Source organism: Notolabrus celidotus, chromosome 2 (genome assembly GCF_009762535.1).
Source record: "Notolabrus celidotus isolate fNotCel1 chromosome 2, fNotCel1.pri, whole genome shotgun sequence".
Taxonomy (NCBI): Eukaryota; Metazoa; Chordata; class Actinopteri; order Labriformes; family Labridae; genus Notolabrus; species Notolabrus celidotus.
In genome coordinates this window covers 26,853,231-26,880,035 of record NC_048273.1, presented here as the reverse complement: position 1 = coordinate 26,880,035, position 26,805 = coordinate 26,853,231, and the positions used below count along the sequence as shown (strand labels likewise).

General features: G+C 41.1%; 1 protein-coding gene across 4 annotated transcripts in view; it reads right to left on the bottom strand.

Annotated features, from left to right (window-relative positions):
• LOC117831101 (BMP/retinoic acid-inducible neural-specific protein 3-like) overlaps nt 1–26,805 on the bottom strand; it is a 135,190-nt gene that overhangs the window by 3,856 nt on the left and 104,529 nt on the right. For all 4 annotated transcript variants that reach the window (XM_034709628.1, XM_034709619.1, XM_034709637.1 and 1 more), the window contains 3 exons: nt 17,786–17,891; nt 17,096–17,332; nt 10,338–10,560 (listed from right to left, as the gene is read on the bottom strand). In XM_034709628.1, coding sequence (XP_034565519.1) covers nt 10,338–10,560; nt 17,096–17,332; nt 17,786–17,891 — 566 coding nt within the window. The remainder of the gene's footprint in view (nt 1–10,337; nt 10,561–17,095; nt 17,333–17,785; nt 17,892–26,805) is intronic.

Sequence of the window (26,805 nt, the reverse complement as noted above, 5' to 3'; positions counted from 1 at the left end):
AGTCCCATGATGATCAGATGAGTTAACAAACTCCAGGTGCAGAGTCCTTCTCCACCTTTAAAAAAAAAAAGCTGATGGTGTTTGACTGATGATCTCCTGACCTCACCTGCTTGTGAGCTATTAAATGCACAATAAATGGCATTAGCCTGCATGTGATCGACTGTGTTTTGGTCCTTTCTTTCTGCCTGCTTCATCAACCTGAACATCATTTTAGACTCTATTCCTACAAATTGTCATTTTCCTAGACTTATATAACACAACACTATGTTATGCAATGATAACAGGAACATTTTGAAACACAATGCATATATTTTCAAGGCAGCTGTACACTGTGTTGCTTATGTAATGCCTTTTTGTTTAGCAGTATCATTTCACCTTAATCAAGTGAGAGGAAAAAAATGTAGTGAAATAATGAGAATGTGCATAAAAACTAGGCATTGAAGTCAGGCTGACACTGGAAAAGCTGTTAATTAAGTGACATGTTTTTAAAGGCATGGTTTTTCTACCTGAGCATTGATGACCCGCACTTGGACTTGGACTTGGGCATTAACTGCATTAGGACTCGGAAGATGGAGATAATTACTTGGCACTTATTTACTGATAAAGAATGTTTTATTGTTCAGCTCAGCAAGGGCTAGCACATGGTCCCTGACGTGTTCACCTTCATGCCATCTTGTTCAGCAACAATTACTGCAAGGATCCTAAAGATGTGCTAGACTTTATGCGTTTTACCTTCATATAGATTGTAATCAACTTCAAGCAAGAGCAATGAAACCCCTTCGAAATTGAGGTTTGGTGCCTCGACTACAACATAGAATAAAGGGACAAAGTGTGTTTGGGTTGGTGGTCTGCTCTGTAAATAGGTTGTATAAGCGTAGCACTTTCATCCAGGAGACTGGAGTTCAAGGCTCCTGTGAAACCAGACTTTAAAGTGTCTCTTTGGCGTTATGTGTAATGACACGTATGTATGTTACTTAGCTAAGGTCACTGTAGTGGTTTGGAAGAGACACTGAAAAAGGGAAAAAAAGGAGCTAGACTAGTTTTTTTAGGGGGTTTTCTAGTGAGAAGCATTACATTTTCAGCATGAAAACATTGAGATAATGGGGCCCAAGTCAATAGATAATTTGAAGTGTGGCATCTGACATTTTAAAACAAGTTTTTGTAATATTCTAACCTCACAGTACGTGCACATATCTCATTGTGTGTAGCAGAGTGTGATAGAGATTATAAAAAAGAAAGGAGCAAAACACATTTTATTACATCACTGAGTTCAAATCTGGTGACATTTTGTCTGAACGCAGTCAATACAATGTGTTAACAAACTAAAGAGTCACACAGCTCCTCTGAAACTCATCAGTGAGAGTCAGCTGTGCATGTCTCTCCTCCAGAGTGGGGGGGCTATGCACAGCCAAACAGAGGAAGCTATCCCGCCATCATAAAGCACATTTTGTCAGCAGGACATGCACACTGTCACACAGACACAGTGTGCAGTACGGGCCAAAGAGAAGCTGGGTGTTCACTCTGCAATCTGTTCGCTGCCTGTCAGTTCATTTCACACAGATCAATGCCACACGCAAACTTTCTCCTTCTGCCACAGAATCCATTTCACTAGTGAGCAAAACTTTTTTCCTCAAAACAAGACACACTACATCCTTTCCATTTAAGGCAATATATATATTTACTTTGTCAGCCACAAAAAAACAACATATCAGTTTTTTTTGTTGCTCCATTCCTGTTATTCTGACATTTCGTATTCTCAGACGGCGCAGCTGAAAACCAGAAAAAACACGCCTTCAAAGAGTGAACTAAAAAGTTACAATGGAAACTCTAAAATGGGTTTGCAGTGTAAAGTCACAAAGCATATATTTTTCTGTTTGCTTTCTCTTTATCTGACAAAGACCATGTTACTCTGGTACATGAATAATGGCTGCACGGATGCATGCATATTTCTTTTATACGAATGGAAAAACAAATCTTCCATGAACTAGGTCATTACACACAAGGAAATATAGAAAGACACAAAGTAATAGAGGAAATCATCGTATTTTTTAGTGTAGTACAAGAAAATTGTGTTTATTTCCCAGCGAATCACAAGTTTTACTTAAAGTACTCTGTAATTTATGTTTGTGCTGATATAGCATCCCTAAATTGTATCCCACAACATGAGAGGAAATGCTATGTTTCCATTGAGGGAGTGACTGCATCTTTTATAATGATTTCTTGGCTGTCACCCCTGTGAAATGGAGTGACAGACTTCTTCCTTAGATGTTTTGAGAGCACCAGGTTATATCACAGCAGGATCCAAAATAACCAGTTTAAGCAAGTGCTTTCATCACTCCCACTCTACCTCATTTCTGTATTTTCTCCTCTTTCTATATTTCCCCCAGATGCTGTCCAGCCAGATACTGAATATAACATTAATTCACATAGTGCTGCACTTAGATGTGCCTTGTATATGGAGAAGTCATACCTTTTTTATTTCAAGCTGAGGTATGTTTTCTCACTCTTTGATCCCTTAGACTCAAAACCTTGTAGCATTTTGCTTAATGCATCATTCTGTTAAATGACTTGGTTTTTAAAAAGACTATAGAAACATGGATGAGGTAAACCACAGTTCATCTGACTACATAATGAGCCACTAAGTGGGATCTGATGTCAGACTGTTTTGAAGTGTGTTGAACATGTCTGCAGAGCTGCTGCTGAACTCGGATAGCTGCGGGATGTGACACTTTGTTTTTATTCTGTGAGAGGAATGCAGTATTTTCAGGATCTCCACAGGATTGATGCTGGAACTGTTCAGCTGACGGTTATGAATCCTTCACTGATGATATGCGATACTATAGCTCCCAAATCCTGCTGAGAACTCTCTGTGAGCACAATGTCAACAAATGTTAGAGGGAAAATATTAGCGACTATTCCAGTGTACTCAAACACAGCCCTTAAGAACATTCTGTATATCCCAGAGTGATATTGTCAACACACCATCAATAGTAAATACTAAATGTATTTAAACCCATTCATCTATAAATCAATCACAGCCTTAAGTTCATATTCCACCTTTCATATAGCTGCCAATCTATTACTACTGTTCCTGCAAACACTACAGTTACACAACATTTCTTCCATCTTTCACAGTTAATTTAAACAAAGTGTTTTAACTACCTCTAAGAAGAATTACAGTGCCTGGCCCACACAGCAATTACAGCCAAATTAATATTTTTAGTCTGAGATAAACACAGCCAAACATCAACACCTGACAATAACGAGTGTGCCATCCTTTACAGCAGGGGTTCCAAAGTGTGGGTCGGGACCTCCTGGGGGGGGGGGGGGGGTCGTGAGACAGAAATGTGTGTGTGTGTGTGTGTGTGGGGGGGGGGGGGGGGGGGGGGGGGTTCATGACATGAGAATAAGAGTGTTTTTTTTTAAATAAAGTTATCTAAAAAATAGTACATTTTACCCATTATAGTAAAAAATATTGACAAAAATAGTAGCTACATTGAAATGAAACCTTGACAATGTAAAGTGTAATCAGTTTCCTGCGTTTCTTTGTTGCCAGATGACTCTTAAGCTTAGGTTTAGTGAACAGTTAATTATCAAAAGCATCAGTAACAGTAGGTTAATTCATAACGGCACAGGAAACACAGCCACATGCTCATATGGGTAGGCTAGTTTTCTGCAGACCAGCTAAATGAAGCCACATTAAATCACTTGGAGGGACAGTGGGGGTCGCAAGTCTTTGGCGCCTATATTTTGGGGGTCACGGGCTGAACATTTTGGGAACCCCTGCTTTACAGTGTAAGTCAAATACATATACTCAAAGGTGCAACACTGACTCTAAGCCTGCTAGAAGTCAACTCCTACTACTTCAACACTTACCTACTCTGTGCTATAACTTATTTGCTGTACAAACTGTTGATCTACCTGTGGTACATAATGTCTTTTGTTGGCTTATTCAGTCAAATTGCATCAGGACAGAGCCCCTGTGAGCCGCTAATCCTGGAAACAATGACAGAAGTGACCTGCAGAATACAGGAAGTTAAAGCTGCCAAAGATATCAGGATGCTACTTTGCTTCTTTGTGCTGAGAGGAGAGCTTCATAAGAGAAACTTTGTGGAGTAACTTTTAATTTGTGTTTCTCTCCCTCTCTGTTCCTCTCACGGTGCCTGGCTTCAGTCTCACCCTCTGCGTGTGTTCAATAAGAGGGCTACAGATTTCCTGGTTGCCTTTTCCTCGCATTAAATTTCATAAGCAGGTTCCGCTGCTGCAGCAGTGGTCAGTCTTAAGTGATCAATCAAGTCCACCAGCTATTTTTATCACCGCTTCCATCTCCGCTTTTCACAAAAACACCTTGAAATGAGAATAACTTGAGAACAAGCTTACAATTTTTGAGTGGTGTCGCATTTTTCTGAATCATTGGGAGGCAAAATCCATACTGTGTATAAAGGTGCATTCAACCTGGATTGCTTTTATTGGCTTCCTTGGGGAGAACAGGAAACGGATCCTTCTTCTCATTTGATTTCTAACCTCAGTAAACATTTTCCTAATGGGTGCATGATCTTAATTTCAGAATCTGATACTCCTTCTATACACTTTAATGTGTATTTAGAAAATGATTTACAATCTAGAGTAAACTAGATAATAGAGCAGGGTATGCTTCAGGGTGTGGCTGCCTTCTATAGTTGACAAGCTGCAAACATGGTGCAAGAAAAGTGCTTTGTGCCACATTTGTTCGTGTGAAACACAGTGAGAAGTCAGCTGCTCATTCTCCAGATAAGTAGATTCTGTTAAAACCTTGTGTTTTATTGCAGGCAAAAATCAGCATTTGAATTGATAACACAGTTAACATGAATTACAAACCCATTTATAAAGCTACGGTGGCTATTATTTCCCATATACAGTCTTTAGTTAAATCTTGGTGCAGTCTTTTGGCAGTAAGGATGAGTTAATTTTTGCCCACTAGCGTAAACAACAAGCCTGAAATTCCTCTGTGAAATATCCCATAAAATGATGCACTATTTGCTGTTTCCTGGTTATTATGCTGAAATGTGCTATTTTTTAACGACAGAGGGCAGAAAATTAGAAGAAATGCAAATAATCGGTTACAGTATGTCTATGTACGGTCTGATAAGAAATTGTAGGTGTTTGTTGATATGGTGGTTTAAGAATAAGGTGCTGTTTAACTGAAGGGGGATTACATTTGATTACCCAGGAAGTGGAGGTGTTGAGCAAACGGGGGTTGCAGCTGCAGTTAAAAAAAACATTGCAGGGGATAGAGCAAACGGGGGTTGCAAACGGGGGTTGCAGCTGCAGTTAAAAAAAAACATTGCAGGGGATAAATATCTGGTTTCTCACCTGAATTAGCTCCAAAAATAAAACCTGTGCTGCATAAGCTGTACTGACATAATCACATGCCTTTTTGATAACTTCAGAGTCTACAGAGAACTTTCTGAGAAAGACTCAAAAATAGATGATGATACAGAGGAAACATGGGAAACTTTTTTGTCTATGATTTCATCTCAGGCTAGTTAACCAACAGGAAAATCTTCCAAACTTTGCATTTTCCTTTGAAACACAGCAAAGTTTAATTTCACAGGAGGATAGCTTTGATTTCCTGGATGCAAAGAGGACCCGGACTGGGAGTGCAGCCAAGTCATCAGGTGCCACACTTTAGCTCACTTCAGTGGGACCTCTCGTGAATATCAAAGGGCTAATATATTAATAATAATAATAATAATACATTTTATTTATAAAAGCGCTTTAAAAGGTTCTCCAAGCGCTTTACATGAAAATACAATTTTACAATAGGAAGCAAAAGGAGAACAGTGAAGAAAGCAAATAAAAGCAAGGCAGCAAAATAAAACAAAACAAGAAAAAAAAATCAATCAATTATAGTTTAAAAGCCTTTGTAAATAGGTGTGTTTTGAGTCCGGATTTGAATTTGGTGAGTGAGGGAGAGAATCTGAGGTGTTGGGGGAGAGAGTTCCAGAGGGTGGGGGCAGCGACAGAGAAGGCCCTGTCCCCCCAGGTTCGGTGCTTGGGTTTGGTGAGAGGGGTGAGGAGGTTGGCGTTGGTGGAGCGGAGGTTGCGGGAGGGATTATATGGCTGCAGAAGGTCGGTGAGGTAGGAGGGAGCTAGGTTATGGAGGGCTTTATAGGTGATGAGTAGGATCTTGTACTGTATTCTGAAGGGGATGGGAAGCCAATGGAGGTTCTGGAGGACTGGGGTGATGTGGTCTCTGGAGCGGGTATGAGTGAGGAGGCGTGCAGCTGAGTTTTGTATGTATTGTAATTTGTTGAGGAGGGTGTTGGGTGTACCGTAGAGGATGCTATTGCAGTAATCGAGTCTTGAGGTGATGAAGGCGTGGATGAGAGTTTCAGCAGCTGTGAAGGAAAGGGAGGGGCGGAGACGGGCGATGTTTTTGAGGTGGAAGAAAGCAGTTTTTGAAATATTGTTAATGTGTTGTTGAAAATTAAGTGACTGATCAAAAATGATACCAAGGTTACGGATGTGGGTGGATGCTGAAACAGTGGATTTATCAATAGTGAGTGAGAAGTCTGGGCAGGTGGAAGTGAGGGATTTTGGGCCTATGATGAGAATTTCGGATTTGTTACAATTGAGTTTGAGAAAGTTTGTTTGCATCCAGGAGTTTATTTCAGTGAGGCAGTTTGTGAGGGTGGTGTGGGAAGCAGTGGTGATGGATGTGGTTGAAATGTAAAGCTGGATGTCGTCGGCATAACAGTGGAAATGGAGGCCGTGGCGGCGTATGATGTGACCAAGAGGGAGCATGTAGATGATGAAGAGGAGGGGACCAAGCACTGAACCCTGGGGGACACCATGAGAGAGGGGGGCTGTGCGTGACTTGAGGTTGTTGATGCTGATAAACTGATGGCGGTCAGAGAGGTAGGATTTGAACCAGGAGAGGGCAGTGCCAGTGATACCGAGGGAAGATTGAAGGCGGGTGAGGAGGATGGAGTGATTGAGGGTGTCGAAAGCTGCACTAATGTCCAGGAGGAGGAGGATGCTGAGGGAGTTGTTATCGGATGAGAGGAGGAGGTCGTTGGTGATTTTGAGAAGGGCTGTTTCTGTGCTGTGATGAGTTCTGAATCCGGATTGAAATGGTTCGTACAGTTGATTGGAGTGAAGATAGGCTTTGAGCTGGGTGGCGACAGTGCGTTCGAGGATCTTTGACAGGAACGGGAGGTTGGAGATGGGGCGGAAATTGTTGGGGCTGTTCTGGTCGAGTCCTGGTTTTTTGAGGATGGGTGTGACAGAGGCGAGTTTGAGGGCGGGAGGGACAGAACCAGTGGACAGGGAGGAGTTGATTATGGAGAGGATAAGGGGTCGAAGGGCAGGGAGACAAGCTTTGGTCAGTGAGGAGGGGAGGGGGTCCAGGATGCAGGTTGATGTCTTCATGCCGGAGAGTGATTTATTGAGATCCAGGGGGGAGATTTGGCAAAACTGAGAGAGAGACTGGGTTGTAAGGGGGGGGCTGATGGGAGTGTGGCTATGGGTGGGGAGGGCAGAAGTAAGCAGTTCGGTGTGGATGTTTTCGGTTTTTTCTTGAAAGAATGACAGGAAAGAGTTGCATTTGTCTGTTGTGAATGAGTAGGAGAGATTGTCCATGGGTTTGAGAAGCTTGTTTATTGTTGAGAACAGGTGCTTTGGGTTGGTAGAGCTGGAGTGGATGAGGTTGGAGTAGTAAGTGGACCGGGCGGTATGGAGGGCGTCATTGTAGTGGTGGAGAAAGTCCTTGTATGCCAGGGTGTGTACGGTGAGGGATGTTCGTCTGGCGAGGCGTTCGAGTTGGCGTTTCTTTGATTTCATCTGACGGAGTTCGGGGGTGTACCAGGGGGCAGAGTGGGTGAAGGAAACAGATCGGGTTTTCAGAGGGGCAAGCTGATCGAGGCAGGAGGAGAGTGTATCATTGTAGAGGTTGACCAGGTCAGAGGGGGAGAGGTTTGAGGGAGGGTGAGTGGATAATTTTATTGTGAGGCAGGCTGACAGGGAAGAGGGACAGATGGACTTGATGTTGCGGTAGGTAATGGTGCGCTTCTGTTTGGGTTGAGCGATGGGGGTGGCTAGGTCAATGAGGATGGCTAGGTGGTCAGAGATGTTGAGGTCGGAGCTGGAGATGTGATTGATGGTGATGCCAGTGGAGCAGACCAGGTCCAAAGTGTGTCCATGGTTATGGGTGGGGAAGTTGACGTGTTGGGTGAAGTTAAAACATTGCAGAATGTCCAGAAATTCTCTTGCGGTTTTGCAGTGGGTGGAGTCAATGTGTAGGTTGAAGTCTCCAAGGAGGAGGATGGAGGGTGAGACGGCGCAGAGTTGGGTGAGGAATTCAGAGATGTCAGAGAGAAAAGATGGGTTATGTTTGGGAGGGCGGTAGATTATTGCAATGATTAGGGGTTTTGGACCAGAGAGTTTGAATGACAGATGTTCAAATGATGGTGGAGAAAGGATAGTGGTGAGGGATGTTTTTGATTGTTGGCGGAGGACAGCAGCTATTCCACCGCCACGGCTGTCAGGGCGTGGCTTGGCGAGATAACAGTATCCAGGGGGGTGGCTTGGTTCAGGGTGTAGTAGTCCAGTGGTTGTTGCCAGGTTTCAGTGAGACAGAGGATATCCAGTTTATTGTCGGTGATGAATTCGTTGATGATGAGACTCTTGTTATTTAATGACCGGGTGTTGAACAGAGCGACTTTCAGATGATGTGAACTGATTTGGTGGGAGGACTTAGGGAGAGAGCGGAGGTTGGCTGTGTTGACGTGCTTTTTGATGTGGGGATGAGGTGCAGAAATGGGAGTGGAACGGCGTGTTGTCCAAATGGATGGGATAGAGTTAGGGGATGTGAAATTATAAATGATCTGGCACTGTGAGGGGTGACTGGGCTGGATGTAGATGAGGTTTTGCTTGTTCACTGATTTAATACCGGTTTTTGGGCAGGGAAGCCTTTTTGTAGTGATGGTGTGAATAGGATGAACTGTTGTTGTGGATGGGGGTAATGACACAGGGGGCGGGTAGGGGGAGCTCTCGCACAGACAGGTGGTTTGGGGTGGCGGCGGAGAAGAAGAGGGGGGGGCGTGTGAGGGGAAGGTAAACAGTCATGCAGCAGGTGTTAGCGATTGAACGGAGTATTGAATATTTGCAGCTAAAATGCGGGTGCCCAGTGAGGAGTGGTGGATGCCGTCGGATGAATAAAAATCATGCCGGTTCCAGAACAGATTAAAATGGTCTATGAAGGATATTTGGAGTGAAGTGCAGGTGGACTGGAGCCAGGTGTGGAGACTCAGGAGACGGCTAAAACGCTGTGAGCCGCGACCGAGTGTGGGAGTTGGACTGCTGATAAAAACACGCAAGCCGCAGCTGCTTAAAAAGTTTAAGAGCTTTTTAAAATCCATTTTCGTCACCTCCGACTGACTTCGTGCGGTGTCGTTGATTCCGACATGGACAATGATTTTGGTGACGGAGGGCGGGACGGACTGCAGCAGAGCGGGGAGACTGGAGAGGAGGTCGGGGACCGTGGCTCCGGGAAAACAGCGGGTGATGGCGTTAAAAAAGCGGACACGTCTCACGATGGAGTCTCCGACTATGAGAGCAGTCGGAGGGAACAGTGGTCGGGGAGATGAGTGACGGCTCTCAGGCGGGGATGGAGCGGAGGAGGACGGTGAGGGGGAGACCGCAACAGGTGGCGGAGCGGACAGGGGAGAGGCAGCAGCCCGACGCGGCGCCGGTCTTAACTGAGGCACGGAGCGGCGGGTCCTGGGGCGGGTCGAGTGCACGGGGATGGACGAGGGAAGAGGCCGAGATGACGGCGAGGGAGACGGTGCAGGTGTCCGGGAGTCAGCAGAGAGAAGAGGGAAGTCATTTATGGCGAGAATGTCATATTTATTTTCCAGCTGGATGTCGAAGTGAGGGTCGCGGGAGTAGCGTGCCCCTCTCCTGCTGTCAGCGGTGGGCAGGGACCAATGACCGTGTTGGGGCGGTTGGGATGGAGTGGAGCTGACCAAAGACTTGGGCTTGGCCCCGAGCCGTGTCCAGGAAACGTCAGCGACGGAGTACGGAGGAGGGACAGTAGGAGCTGGACTGTGTGCGGTGACCGGTGGGGAGGCTTCTTCATTGTGTGCATTATTAGCATAATGCCTAGTTGGATGGATAACAAAGCACCGCACAGAGCCGGCTGGAGAAAATAAATGAGCAGTGCCGTTCACAGCTTGCTTGAAAGGACTTGTGATGTAGCTGCAAGCTTTGGAATTTTTTTGCTTATTTTTACACACGTACACAACAACACACACTCTTCCACATCATCATCATCACGGAGGTCAGCAGCTTCTCACCTCTCTCTCAGCATGATAATTTTGGGCAGAGTTCGACACCTCTTGCTGAGTGCGAAGAGCTTGTTGACGATGCGTCGCGCTTTGCTCAGGAGCTGCTGCGTGCCGAGCTCCAGCTGTTTGTAGCGCTGATGAACGCTCGGCTCCGCTTTCCAGAAGTACTGGATGGCAGACATGTTGAGGGCGTAGGATGTGGGAAGCCTTCGAACAAAGTTCTGAAACTCATCTGAAAAAAAAAGGAGAGACAGAAGCAAAATTAAAGTTGAACACTTTTCCCCCCCTCTCCAACATTGCCCAAACCAACTCTGTCACTTGCTTCCAACTATATTTGGCTAATTTACTCAGAGAGAACGAGAGAGTCACTTTGCAGAGGCCACACGGGCTCAAGAGCCACAGGGCGAACTGGAAGTGATATTGTTTGACGCATACGCAAATGGAAAAAGGCAGAGCTAAATACTTGGGGTAATATTTCTTCTTCTATTAATGAACAGCCAACAGCTTTTTCCTGGGCTAATGCTGCTGCTCTGTCTGTGTGAGGACAAGGAGCACAGAGGACAATATCTGTCAGCCCAGCGCTCTGCTGTGTGCCGCACACAATGCACAGAACACATATTAAATCCAAGGCATTCAATAACAATATCATCAGCTTTGTAATCATGATTGGTTGTATGGAAAATCGATGCTGGTGCAGCAGAGATGAGAAAACTGCTGCTCTATTTGTAATTAGTTAGCGTTATCTTGATAATACAGCATCTGATTAGAAAACCAATTAAGTGTCAATGGCTTCCCTGGTGATTATGCAAGGTGTATTCCATGTTCCTGTGAAATTAATAAGTTGATTAAACAGCTTGTAATAAAATATTAAAAGGTTATTCAGGGGCGCTTTTCATGGCCTACTTTTAAAATGAGAGGAAGTCTCCAGGGGAGATAAAAACAACTATGCAGTGCAGCTTTCATATTTGTCCTTTTAATTGTACACGTAAGGAGACGATTTGACTCTGACAGGTATATTTGTGTGATATTTAAGTGAGGATCTCTTGTGTCGTGTAAATTTGGTGACTCCCATGGACAAAGCAGGACAGATTATCCATTAGCTGATCTAAGAGTGCTTTCTGACAAAGAAATCTCACCCTTCTTATTCAAACGTCTAACATGTGACTCATAATGAAACCGTGGCATGGAAACATTTTCAAAACGGCTGCTTCAGCAGAGTGCTGTTAATGGCCTTTTCAGACTATGACCTTGGAAGAGGTGACGGGGGAGTTTGAAGGATAAGTGTGGGGTGTTTAACAAATTTAATGTTGTATATAAATCAATAAAAAAGGACATCAGATCTTAACTATAAGCACATCAGTCCTCCCATCTCAAAGAGCCCCGAGTTCATCGTTTTGCTGACGACATACTACACATATTTTCAAAAAATTGTGATGAATATTTTCTATTTTTTAAAACGATAAGGACCAAGCCTGCTGATAAGGGTTACTTCTGTGACTTCTTACTATTCTACATCAGGTAATCCCTCATTAGGCATCTATCATTCAGACAAAATTAAACACCCTAATAATTATTAGACCAGTCGAAGATGTCTGCCAACACTGCAATGTCTCAAAATGTCTGGAATGTCTTCAAACTCTTGGTAGCGTCGTTATTTCCCCTTAAGCTCTACTCTGTTTTACATTTTTCCCCTTTTCTTATTTTTTTGCTTCAATTCTGATTTTTACCATTGTTGTTTTTCAAGAGCCAGTGCTGCTGACAAGGTTGATATCAGAAGCCCCTGGTTGATTTTGATTGGTTGGTGATGGAGAAGTGAAATTGACAAATGTTGCAGTGTTGCAAGAGCTGAACTATATTCAACTGAGAGCAGCAATGAAAAGTGCTGACACCGAAGACATTTTCTTACTTGGGTCGTTGAGCACTGAAAACACTGAACTGCACTGATTTTGTACAGTGCCTAAAAACACTGCTGATGGACACAAACTCCCAACCATAAAAACATGTATGCAGCTGTACTTGCATCCAATGTAAAGTGCTTTGGCTGCTGCTGTGTATTAAAAACTGACTTGATTTAATTTGTAAGTACTGCAGGAAATTTTCTGAGAGTCTGTTAATGCAAATAAAGAGCAGCTGTTCTTCAACAGCTTTCCCACAAACATGCAGCCAAACTCTGTTGCAGGTATGGGAGGCTGTGAAGCAATCCAACACCCTCAGCTGAGTGAGGTTTATCTGTATTGATTATTATATTTTTCCCACCTTGCACCCTACTTTTCTGCATTGATGCAAAAATCACTATACTCTCACCAAGGACAACCTTGGATTTTAACTGCTAGAGCTACAAAATATTTCATTCTTCGCTTTAAGATGATTGCACATCTGAAACACACTGCAACAAAGTGTTCGATAAAAGACATCTCACAAGACAATGCAGACAAAACATGAACTTGAAAGAGGCAGAAAAATAACAATCACATTCAAATGAAAGTAAAATGACTATAACACTGCTTTTTCAAAAGAGGCTTCAAGTGGGTTAGAATAAATATGAAAACAAACAAAAACAAGATATTGTTTCATTCTTGATTTAATTATGTAGGCTTTAATTGTTGTTAATTGGCAGTGTGTCTTCCCATTCTCATGAGAAGATAATGTTGGTTTCATAAACAGTAGCTCAACCCCTTCACAGGGTACTGTCCCAGAGAAGGTGGAAACTGCAAGTTGCTGCTAAACCCGACCATTATTTTATCACCAAGACAACAATAGCTCATCCCTGGAAACACTGTCACTACCCCCCATTATTATCTTGTCAGCAGCTGAAAGCAGGAAGGTAACAGCGCTTCCCTTTTGGATCAGTTTAAAAATAGAAGACACTGTCAGATTTGGAAGAGAACAAATACAGTAGTGTGTGGCCGTTATTAAAAATAACATTCAGAGGGAGGGTTTGCTGGAGGGTAATTGTTTGAATAAGGAGCTGAATTATGAGGTTGCAATTACTGAATGATGTAAATTAGAATCTGGGTTAATTTCAAACAAATATTCAGATTCATTTTTACAAAAAAGACAAACTCTAAAAAATACACCGTTTGTATTCTGACCAAGACCTCTTTGTTTAGCTCGTATGGTACTCTGTTTGACTTTGTACACACTGTACACACACCTGCTGACCAATGGATGTTAGTCTTACCTCTTTTTTTGTATATAATGTTATGTGTATGCCTTATTTATTACCTGTGAACCAAATATTACCAAACAACCTTATTGAGCCTGGCTTCACCAACAGATTTCAATTTAATCCAAGATTAATTTCAATCAGCAATTTAAAGAAATACGTGCCAAAACTCCTGTAATTCACTTATTGGTGTTTATATAATCAGTAAATTCTAAATATCACATTTGAAATTTGGTGTCCTTTTTTGTCTTTTGAAGCTAGGCCAGCATTGCTGCTCTTTATTCTTAGATTTCCTCCTTTGTAGAGACTTGCATTTGCAATAATTTAACCGACAAAAATAGACAAATGAGTGTCATGTAACGCTCAAAAAGAACACGAGCATAGTGCACCATGAATAGTATTTTAGATGATATTATGAATCACCAAGATAAACTGTGATATGTGCTCATAAAAAGACCCAGTATGCAGATGGAGTTATATTCAGAGGTGGCAGAACTGAATACCAGATTGTGCCGGTCCATAGAAAAACTGGGTTGGAGATAAATATATCCAAATGTAAAATCAAGCAGAGCTTTGATGCATAATTAAAATAAATATCTTCGTCTTGTGAATCCAGTTGAACTAATCATAAACATAATTGAGTTATTCCTTTAACATGGAGCTCCTAAGTTACCCAAACTGCATAAACCTCTCATTTTGCCATGAAGTTTCAGCTGCTCTGTAGAAAGTGGTTGAACAAAATCACCAGGGAAGCTCTGCTTCTCCTCAAACTTGTTGGCTGATTTCATGTTAGTTAATTAAACATCCTTTGGCATAAAACTCCGGGGCACCAGGAGTTGGAGCTTTGCTGGTACAGCTGCAGTTCTTCCACTGCCATGTCTGACAGTTGGTCCAACCTTTCCTCCCTTGCTTCATTACAGTTTCCTTGATTGTCTGGTTTAATGAGAGACATCTGACAGCACCACAAACTCTGAGCCGAGTCCAGGGGGGGGGCTTGACTTTTAATGCGGTTATTATTATTTATTTAAAAAAGGGCAATTTTAAAAGATTAAATTCATCATGTAAGATATATAAGTAAATATTAGATCACATTTTGAGGCTAAAGTTCAATCTAAGCTAAGGTTTAGAGGGACTGAGTTTAACAAAAAGAGGCTCAAACATAACTCAAAGCTAAAACATTTAATGGGGTTTAGAAAATGGATCTTTGCCAGTATAACGACATCTAACACACTTATTCAGCTACAAAATACATAGTATCTCAATTATAGCAAATCACGGTCAGTGTAAAGTCAGAGCTAATCATTAGATGATTGAGGATTTAACAATCAGTCACAATAATGAGTCTCTCTCCTCTGCGTTAGATCAAGTGGATCCCCAGGGTTTCAACAGCACTACTTTTCCCCCTGTATTTAATGCAACGCGGCTACTCCAGTTCTCGGGGCACCTTGCTGCTTATGTTATTGCGGCTGTGTGCTAATCAAGTCGCCCTTACAGAAGCATGCAGCCAGTAATAACGTGTTCAGCCAGCAAGGTGCAGAGAGAACAGCTTAAGGCAGGCAGTGGAATGATTGAAACAGCTAGATGCCCTCTGAGTCTGTGGATGCAGCCTGAAGTTTCAGTAATGACAGGGACAGAGGAGCCTAGCTGTGGTGGACACATCCGGTTTAATAAGTGATATACTGTGAAGGTGAAACATCAGTGTGCACAGTACACTGTGCCTTCCTATTTATTATCAATAATCTTGCAAAAATCTTGCATGGAAGTGTTTAAGTGCTTCTCTCACATTCCCTCCTGTGTGTGAACAGTTAGTTCATTGCTGATGCTCTCTAAGAAGGCAAATCAATGTGAGATTTATGTGCTTATGTTTTGTCTGAAAATAAATTTCTTCTCACCAGATTGTTTCAAGTGTGGTCTCATCACCTATTAAAACAGATATGGGGTTGGGGCTTAGATGCCAAACACAAACACAGTTCTGCTTCTGCAATAAACATTTCAAACCATTACAACGTGAGCTGTCTGACTAAACCCTTATTCCCAGTATTAAACATCGGCACAGCAATCTTTTGCACTTTTAGATGGAACAAACAAAGACAGTGCACTGTTTAGAGATGGTTAGCAAGTTATGAGTCATATCCCAAAAATTAAAAGTGACTTGTATGTTTGGAAGAAATTTGCCAGTGAGATATTTTATTTTTCAAAGCAATCAAAAGCAGTGCATGTTAAGGTGTATATGTTGTCTCTTTAAACCGGTTGCAACAGCATGAAATGCTGAATTAATGCATATTTGAGAAAAAAAATGTAAATCTTCTCTTGAGCTGGACAGATGTACTTTTTAGGGTTTCTTTGTGAGCCTACAGCACTAGCTTGGCCAAATTTAAGCATATTTTTTCTACATATTAAGAAAGTAATTCTTATGTTTTATTTTTATCAGGAAACTTAACCTGATCTTAGTCAGGACACATGAAGCAGTCTAAGGGTTATTTGATAAAATTTTATTGGTCTTAAAAAAGCATGGCGAGTAACATTTTCATGCATTGTTTGCAGATAATTCCCTGTTGAAGTGTTTTCCATATATCAATGTTTTGGTTTTTTTGTAAGGATTGACCATCTGCATGCCATGGCAACATTAAATAAGGTTAACGGATAAAACAGCTGCAGTTGAGCAGCAAATTATGAAATCACAGGTTACATCACAGCGACTGTAGTTTGTCTTCAGGCTGTGAAGGCTCCGACTACAGTACTGAAAAACCTTAATTTGACTGCATGGCTGTTGACCTTGTCATATCACCGTACATGTAGCCCCTTTCATTTTCCAAATGTTGAGAAGTGCACCGTGCAATTTCTGTGCACATCCAGGCTTAAATGGTGGCAGTGGTAGTTGTTTGATTGCAGAGGAGTGTTTGGTGTTTTGACAATGTACACTGCAAGATGATAGATTTGTCAAGAGTTAAAGATTTATCCTCTCATTCTACTGACTCAGCGCTGCCTTTAATATCTCTGTCTGCATGAGGCCACTGAGGGACATGTTGCAAATCAATAAGCAGGGCTGCTTTATGGCAAAATTGGATTTACAGGATATTTTTCATCAGTGTGATGAGGTGCCTTTAATTTTTCATACATTCGACTTGGCGGGTTGTCTAACAAACACTCAGTCTGTGAAAAAACTGAAACCATTTTGCAGGAATTTTAAGATGTCATAACATATGATTTCATAAAATGAAAAATAAAAAATATGCAAACGTGTTTTACATTTATGAGACACTTTTACATTTTGTTGTGTATGTAAGAATTTATTAGCAGTTTTCTCACCTAACACTGGGACTTGGGAGAATCCATCAAATCTGAGCCATTTCATTTAATAGGCATGAGATGTTTTTCTCTGTTTTAGTGTCATTTTGCAAGATGCTGCTTTATCAAATCGCTCCTCTGTGTACTGATGAATCCCCATTACATGGATTGGATGCAATTGTCCCTTTCTTTTCATGGCCTCTCTGTCTTTGTTTCCCTCCTCACCTGCCCGTCTAACAATGGGGTCTAATTTGCTGTCAGTGGGAGGGTCACAGCAATTTAAGAAGAGCAGAAAAAAGAAAACACAACAGACCTGACTCCTCAAAGTCTTGGTTGGCCATGTTCCAGGAATCTCGGATTTTCCGTAAACTGGCTTCCATAGCCTTTAGATCCACCTCAGGGCAATTACACTGTGGGTAGTCCACGGCACACTGGCACCAGCAGTCATTGTCTCGGCACACGAACTGGCCCTCCTCGTTACATCCAATGTAGCTGAGCGCTGCCTGCACAAACCTGGCTCTCAAGTAGTCTGGCAGTATGGCCTGCAGGCCTGAGGCAAGGACAAAACCAGGACAAAAAACATGGAAATGTCACATGGATGAATGAAGAGGGGAGCTGTAAGTGCTTTAGTTACTGCAGAAAATGTGTTTATGGCTGTTGTTACGCTGAATCTGTAAATCACCAGAGGCCGGGACTCATTTTCTCTGTTTTTTTGCCACGCCTGACATATGCTTGGTGACACATGCAGTATGCTGAGATTCACTTAAAGTTTTATTTTTACTGCACACTTCTGCTACTTTGGTTCTGAATCATTACTGTCTGGGATTCACTTCAGAACTCTGCAAGCATGCGTGGAAAAGAAAAAAAAAAAAAAAAAAAGCCAAAGAGTGATTGAAGCTAAATTCGTTCTGACATTCTCATGCTGCAGTTATAAGCTTGCCAGAGAACAGACACTGTGACAATTCCATCAGAAATTGGGGGAGTTCAATTATGGATGGCCAACCTTGCAAATGAATCTTGTTTTCGGGGCTTTGAACCAAAACGGAGCTGACAGAATCGAGGTTGTCATAGTTACTGCATCCGAGAGGGCCCGTCCTTGTTTCGGTCACCTAAAGGGAAGAAAACAGAGGCACATAACAATAATCCATACTGAGAAAGTAACACACTGATTGAATATACAAAGAGAAAGAGGAGAGATGAATGAAAAAAAGAAAGAGGGAGCACATGACTAAACGTCATACGGAGTAAGATTAACATCCTCTCCCTTCACTATCCCCTCTTTTGAAAAATGAGAAATATATTACGCACAATTTAGACTTCTCCATTATGCAAATCATATTTAGGAGAATGACTTTGTGAGCTACTGGGCTGAAAATTGAGCTGTGATAAGGATCCCTGGAGTAAAAGCCTAATGAGTGAGCAGTGGTGTCATCTATCATATTCACATCTACATTTTGTTTACTCATTACAGTGCCCACTGATGCTCATAACATGCTAAAATATGTTGTGATTGCAGTGTTAGCATGTCCTATTCAATTACAAACACACACCTGAGGCTTCATGTGAATGCATTTTTTTCATGAGCTGTGCAATGTTGTTACAGGACTACAGATTTAATGAGAGGATTGGCAACAAAATAGCTGCTGTCAGTTGTGGACTTGTTTTGCAAATGTGTCCAAAAGGAAAAGACTACTCCATTAGTTTAGCATTACACTTCTAATGGTGTTAAACTCACAATGAATGGATGTTTTGTTGATCATCATTGTTAAGTATTTACATCAGAAGCAATATAAGTGATGAGAATTCAGGTAATGACTCAGGTGTGTTGGTCGTGTAGCAGTTAAGTAAACTTGTCCAGCTTGCATCATGCATTAATGCTGCGCTAGCTGCTGAAGGCAATTTTCCAGGTTTTTGAGTTCCTACAAGAGCTAAAAAGGTCTTACACAAGGTTTGTTGGACTTTAGAAGATCTATTGGTCTGACAATGGGTTTCATTTTACAGCATTGTACATCAGTGTTAGCTATGTTGGTCAATCAATGTCACTTGAGGCACTACATGGTTTCATACTGATCTCTTTGGAGCCACAGAGATAGTATCAAACAATTGTTTCAAGCTTAATGATCAATCAAACTTACATCTCCAGCTTGACTTTAATGAAAAAGCGCCAAGAACTGCAGTGGTATCAAATTATTATTTTTCAGGTAATTCAATGTCTTGCAGCCATGTTTGTTATGACCAACATGGTTATTTATTGATTATTTAAGTTAGAATTTTGTGATTTGATGTCCTTTATTAGAAAGGATAGGACAGTGGGTAGAATAGAAAACTGAGAGAGTGTGGGGAGTGACATTTGAATTGAACCCAGGCCGCCAGCTTGAGGACTATAACCTCTGTACATGGGGAACACCTCTTGACCACTAATCGGCGCCCAAACAACTATTATTTCAACATCCACGAAAACAAAGGTATAAATAGGGGATTATGCAACAGAATTTTAAAACATATTAACATACATGGTTAGATTTTTTTTCCCTATACTTATTACCAGCAGTCTTACTTATGACCTTGCTGTGTTAAGTACATGATTATGATTGGTCAAAATGCAATAACAAGAGCTATTAAGCTGGAGAGACGCCAAGGACAACCAGATCACCCACATCATATCATATCATAATCAGTGGTTTCTTGCATATTTTAAACTGACTGTGTTAATACCATCCTTATGAAACATTAACTAAATGATGATGAAAATTGTGTAAGTGTTGCAGGTGGCTCAGGACTGTTGGGGCATAACAATAAAACTCCCTCTCTGAGATACACAAACCAAAGCTCTGTCAAAGTGTTTATAACGTTAGCTTACATGTGGTAAACACTTCTGGTAAATTTGGTTCCCCTGTCAGGAAGCTGAATACCCAGTGACTGTAGGACTATTATTGTCAGACATTGTGTGCAGTTTTATTATGACCAATCACGTAATCTTCTTTATATAAGACAGCAGTATGCCCAATGGCGTCCTGACAAATTGATGACACAGAGGACAGAGAAGAGCAGGTCTCAACACAAACACTTTCCCCAGAGGAAACTGCTGCGGCTGTGTGGGAGGTGTAAATTCTCTCTGAGAGAATATATGACACCCCAAGTAAGCTACTGAGGGTTGAAGGATATTAAATTACTGCTGCTCGGGAGGAGAAAACACATTCAGTTAGCATGAGCTTGTCTTGTCCCAGGAGAACTCGAGTACAAATCTAGGAAGTGGTTCAGTGACACGAAGCGACGTGCCAAATACGTTGGCAGAAGTTGTTGATTTGGAGCTGAGAGAGGGTCATTTACCAGCCAGCCAATCTATAGAAGCTACAGCCATCTTATTTATCTGCTCAGTGCATCAGTTTTGTATACTTGGCAATCTATCACACGAGCTATTTGAAAATAATCATGAAAACTTTTCCTAGTTTTTGGTTACGTCCAAGTCTCATAAGACAGCTTCAATCCACAAGAAAGCACAGCAAAACAAGATGAGTATTCTGTCACGAGTGGGCGTGTTGGAAGCACCAGATGGAGGCAGAGAGGGCTCTTGGTTTTACACACCGATTCAGAGTCAGGTTAATTAACTGAGAACAGGTTAACCATGTAGGAGTAAGAGAAGAAGAGAGTCCCATCAATTGACGCCAAAGAGACAACTCTCTCCAGCCTTTTCCCGGCTCATATTTTGGAAGTGACTGTGTATTTGAGGAAAGATGTGTGCATATAACGGCCTGTGGACAGTCAAGCAGTGAGTCGTGTATGCAGGGATTGACCAGATTGTCAAAAAGCCGTTGTTTGTCTGAACAAACAGACTGTGCAGTAAACATCAGGGTGTCCTTGTGTCTGTTTTGGGGAACTGTGTGGAATCATTCTGCAGTTTGTTTGGTAAACTCATGAAAATAGCACCTGTGATGTGTACTAGGAGCTCTTCACCAGCGGCCTGCCAATAAAGAATGAGTAATTTACTACCAAAGTCTTCTCCTTCTCTACACTTAGTCTAACAGCTGTAATCATACGAAGCATTCACACAGCACTTGCGATGATCTGTACAAGCCAACCAATGGTTGCTTCATATAGCTGTGGTGGTGTTGGCACCATGTGGTCGATCAAAAACATGGACGGCTTAGTATTTTACAAATGTAGAGCATATACTCAAATGTGCAGCAGTTAAAAACACAATATCATCTACATGAATCAAACCTGCAGGAAACAAACAGCAGAAAAAAAGCTGTATCTACTGTGTGAATGTGCTAGTTAAGCCTTATAATTATCATTACTGCATGATTATATCTGACTATATTTACATCTGTCTGTTTGAATATTGTGTTGCTCAGATGTATTTAAATAGCGTTTATGGATGTTTAAGCTTTACTGTTTCAGCTGCAACCATGACAGTACAAAACAGACTTTGGTGCAAATAAAACACAAACATAAAAACAAGATATAAGACAGAAACTAGCTATGCTTTTTCATCTCACTCTTGTAAGAACAGGACATTTGTGCTTATGTTTTCTGTTGGATGGTATCGTTTTAAAGCATGAATGTTTTTTCCATGTTAAAAATAAAGACTGAAGAGTACAGATTTAGCCTTATGGTTGAGTCCCTCGCCCATGTAGCTGGTGGCCTGGGTTCTAATCCAGCAGTGGCTCCTTTTTTGCACGTCAGTCCCTTACTCTCTCCAGTTTTCCTGCTCTATCCACTGTTCTGTCCTCTCTGAAATAAAGGTGGAACCCCCTCCCAATAAATAAATAAATAAATAGACAAAATGAAATAAAATAAAATAAGATAAAATAAAATAAAGTCTCAACCCACTTGACCACCTCCACCTAACAATCTGCTCACAAAACATCAGGATCTGCTCAGGAGAGAATGGAAAAAACAACTGCTCAATGCATGTTGGGCGTGCAGCTTAAAATACAGAAGCAATGTACTTAAATACAAAGAAACCTTCAATCATAGCACTGAAAAAGAAGGTTCAAACCTAAGGTTACAGCACTAATTATACGCCCAGTTATCAAGTTGATCAATTGGTTTCTAGGCAGTGCGTTCATGGGAACCTCTATCTTGAACGTAACCGACAACAGGGCTGGTTAGAGGTGCAGGAAAAGATACCATGCCAACGAAATTGGCAAGAAGTGAACCACCTCTCACAGCTGTGTGGATAAAAAATACCTTGTGGTAAATCTGTCTGTTGGAATTAATCATTGAGTGTCAAAAGCTTAGGAAACACTTCGGTAAACGATAACTAAATGACAGCAGACCTAACAGACTGTAGAAGACAGTATGATGTGTCTGCTATAGCATCTGTTGCTGGCTTGTATTTTCTTATAAACAAGTGGATTGAACCTGTTGTCTTCTCATTTTTAATAAAAGCACCTCCTGTGTGCCAGCAGGAAATGATCGTCTGGGACAAATGAAGCTTTTGAAGCTGTTCAGGCAGATAACCGATCCACAGCTCCTCTCGGGCTGAATGTGTTTGTTTTTTCTTACCAGTCAGGTGATCTATAAAAACTCACCACCACACACTACACATTCTCTGCTGGCTTAAGTCCCAAACTTTCACTTAATTAATAATAATTCTGAATTAAAAGCATGTGATTCAATGTGTGGGTTGACTGAATACAATAACACAAGTAAAGCAAGATGAAACGGCAACTCTTTCTATGGAGACTGCTCCAATTTTCTACAGCCATTAGGCTGTACTCAGCTGTCAAAACTAATCAGAGGCTGATGCATTAATGTAAAAAGGTTTAACACAAACTAAATGCCTGCAAGCAGGTGATATGAGACACATTATTCTGACAGTATTCCTCTTTAACATTGAATGAGTAAACCATAAAGCTAATGTAAGTTTGAGTTGTCTTTTTTAATCAAATCCAAATTAGTACTTTAGGATTATTTCCATATCAGGTTTGTTTAAAGGGCACTGTGGTGAAAGAGAGATTTTAAAACATTGCTAAGCATCAGAAAAGTACAGAAGAGTACTGAATTCACAAAAACCAAAACACCTGTTTTCAAATCAATGAGAGAATTTTTGGGGAATTAAGAGAAAAGTTTTAATGAAAAAAAAAATATCTGCTGTTATTCTGAATTGACAGGTTACCACAGTTGGACTGTATGGAAAGCTATTCAGGAGGCCTATTTTAAGTTTCTTTGTTCACCATGTTGCCAGGCTGAATGTATTTCAGATTCATCATATTTAAAAGTTAAGGGTCAAGGCAGGTGGCTGTCTAACATGAGTCTGGTTCTGCTTGTGGTTTCTGCCTGTTAAAAGGAAGTTTTTCCTTGCTGCTGTAACTTGCTAAATGCTGCAAAGTGCTCTGCTCGTGGTGGATTAAGATGAGATAAGTCCTGTCTGTAAGATTGGACTGCATCTTATCCTATTGGGTCTTGTTACTAACATTTCATTGAGTACAGTCTAGACCTGCTATGTTTGTAGAGCGTCTCGAGATAACGTTTGTTGTGATTTGGCGCCATATAAAAAAAAAATCAAGATTGATTGATTGATTGATTGATTGATACCCATGAAGCAGCTATAGCAGCTCAACTGACACTGGAGAAAAACTGCGCCGTCCAGCAGAACAGAACAAGCTTTATGTATGAAAAACTGCAAAGCCCTGAGGTGCTGACCACCAAACTCATACTTAATACGAAAATAAACATTATCATGTTACTTAAAGTCACATGAATCCCTCAATGCCTCAAACCCAAACCAAACTAATACTGGATTTAACTTAACAGCAGGGGAATCTCCTCTAGTGACCTAAAGGAGAGCTTCCATTGGGTTTTTGAGGTTTCAGTTTCTCATTATAACAGAAAAACTGAACAGAATTTAATTTTTCCTTTACAAATGTTTCTTGTTTTCCTTAATAATCATCTTGTGAATTCACAAAAACAGAGTAGTTTTATTTTCTCATGTGTATGTAAAACACTTCCATATACTAGTGGTCTGGCTAGTGGTTGAATGTCTGCATTTGGGTTTCATGTCATGCCAGTTCAGCTGATTGTTCAAACTGAACAGTTTAACTCCGTAGTTGTAGAGGAAAACCTTTCACCGGTTTGTTCTCCCTTTAAAAAACGGATTTAGGTTTTGGTTGGTGTCATCAAGCAGCTTATCCCCTGACTATAGTTTGTTTGAATTTTTTAAAAAGTTTTAAGACTTCTTGTTTGTAAGCCTCTGAATGTTCTAGTACCAAGGCCAGAACTTGTTAAAAGGAGTACAGACTACTATCCAAACAACCCTTGTTAAATCTTATGGAGAAACAAAAGCCAGCGTCTATTGAACTTCTGTTCAAGGTATCCTTTTAATGTTTTTTTTTAAGGTACCTTTTGACTTCATATTCAAGGAATCCTTTGGTATTTCGTTCAAGGTCTGTTTTCTTCCCTTCTCCTTTCTATGATAGATGATATTTGGCAAAAACAAACTTCTTTAAAAGTTAAAGGACAAAATAATGGTATCCATTTAATATTAGAATGCATGGCTTTGGTGTAAAAAGTAACACCGATGACCTATGCATGCGCATCTGCAAGCAAAGCAGATTTATAGAAGAGAGAAAAAAATTGCAAACACGAGGACTGGGTATCGGCAATGAATGCCTGAATGGATTAGATTCAGATTTTTAAGGTTTTCAATGGTAGAAGAGTCAGCACACTAAATGTCCTTGAATAACTTTTGATCTGTGAGGAGTAGCACACCAGCAACATTACATGTTTCAACACAGAGCCTCCTCAGGGTTCAAAGGAACAAACGATTCAATTTGGCTTCGATTCATTTTGAGATATTTTAGTTGCAATACCAATTTCTTTTACCAAAATAGAGATTCCCAGAGAGCTAAAGTTGTTCAATTTAAAAGAAACCTTTCAACTGAGTGCATTCTTAAAAGTAAAGGTGCATATTAAGAATCCACCTCAAAAGATTGTTATGAATCCACCTCTTTTTTATGAAAATAAGAATGTAATTTAATGAGGTAAACAATTTCCAAGCAGAAACCGTCAGGTACATCCTCAGATAATTACCCCCAGTATGAAAAGCTGGGCGAATTCAGTTCAAGACTGACTTAAAATAAGGACTACAGATACTAATTTCCACAGGCCAAACCCTAATGGGGTCCGACTGCACACAGTAGAAAGCTTTGCAAATCAATTCGTTGAGAAAAACTCAAGAAGTTGAGTACAAACTTGGAAGCGAGAACCAAAAGTTAAGTCAAAACAGAATACCTTCTGAGACAGGCATAAAAAGAAATTCTGCTGCAAGTCTTGAAAGATGCAACTTTATCCACGGTTCAAAGACACAACGCTGGATTTGTGCTGACAAAACACAGACTCTCTCACATACACTCACAAAACAACCCAGTCGAGTCTCTCCTGTCCTTTGAGCTCATGGTTAGATTGTTCACAATCTCTGCTCAATCATCCTTGACAAAAGCCTGATTTAGAGCACGCATGTATCCGGGCTCCATGGGCGGCAAAGATAAACTGCCAACCTGAAGGGAAATCTATCTCCTTCGCTGTCACTTGCAAATTATTGCCAAGCTCCATGACGGTGTCTTCTTTTAATATTTTCCCAAAGGTTCAATGAAAATAACAACATATCCCTGCTAGATTAATGACAGCTTTCCTGATATCCAGCCAGGAGGAAACAGAAAACTTTTGCCGCTGTAGGCAGAAAAGTTGTCTTTTTGTTGACGTCTAGTTCTGACAGCTACAAGGTCAATGAGGGAAGTAAATACAGAAAGATACAAAGATGAATAACAGCTGGGAGCACCGTATGTACAGTATACATTCAGAGGCTCTTTTAGTCTGCTCCTCAAAGCTACTCAAATCAGCTACTGCTTTTCATCGTTTAATTACTTAAATAGTCTCATGAATACAAAGACATCATCACTTTGGACAGGACAAGCAGACGGAGCTGGAGAGAGACGGGGAGTAACTGAATTCCATTCTTCTTTTTATTATTGATGCGTTAACACAATTAATTAAAATCCAAGCAGCCTCCGTAGGGACCCGCAGATTAATTTCTAACACAGACAGATGTCCAACTTAAAGGGGAATTGACCAAATGCAAATCTAAGGATGCCTTTTCTATGCATAGCAATGAGACCATCTGCAAAGAGAACTCATTGGAGCAGAGCATGTGTGCACAGTCAGCCTTCTCTATTAGAAATCAACCCCCAAAAAAGGGAAAATCTCTTTTGTGTATTCTCATCGCCTTTCAAGACCTTGCGGGTCTGCTGAAAGTGAGAAAACAAGCGATTCCAAGAACGTGATATGTAAATGTTGTGGATCGGTTGGTGGGGGAATTATTAATGTGCCATAATTGAGTACAAGATAATCGTGCTGACTGTGTTGAAATACGCAACAGCTGCATTTAATGGAACATTTAATTGCACTTAAAGGCTTTCTCGGAATAAGCAGTTTGTGACGATTACGCATGCTGGGGACGTGACTTGTTTATCTAGCACAAGGAATTTCACTTTGCCCTCCAGTTGTGCTTTTTTGATGTCGTCTCACTGTCTCTTATCACTTCTACAGTGTATTAATCCTGAAAATGTGCCTGGTAATTACTTCCCGTGCAGAAATCTGCTTCATTTTGATGATTTTTTGGTGGACCAATGATGCATAAAATGTTAGTTTCAGGCTTCTTGTAACAATATAAGAAATCAAAATAATGTGAACGTATTCTTCTTCTGCACTGAGAGATATCAAAAGTGATTTTAAACTCATTACTCTCCATTTTCTTCTTCCCTCTGTTGTTGCCTTCACTTGAACTGATGTCCTTGAGTGAGGGGGAATTTTATTTTCCCAGACCAATCACATCAAATCTTGAATTTAACATAATTTTGAGTCCAAACTGATGTGTTGTCAAGCCAACATACTGATATTGGCCATGAAAGGAGCAAAGCAAAATCAAATTCAGATGCCAGCTGAAATTGAAGATGGCATGCAATCTTTGTTAAATTAAAGGTCTTGTCTATAAATGTTGCAGTTTTATTATAACTCCTC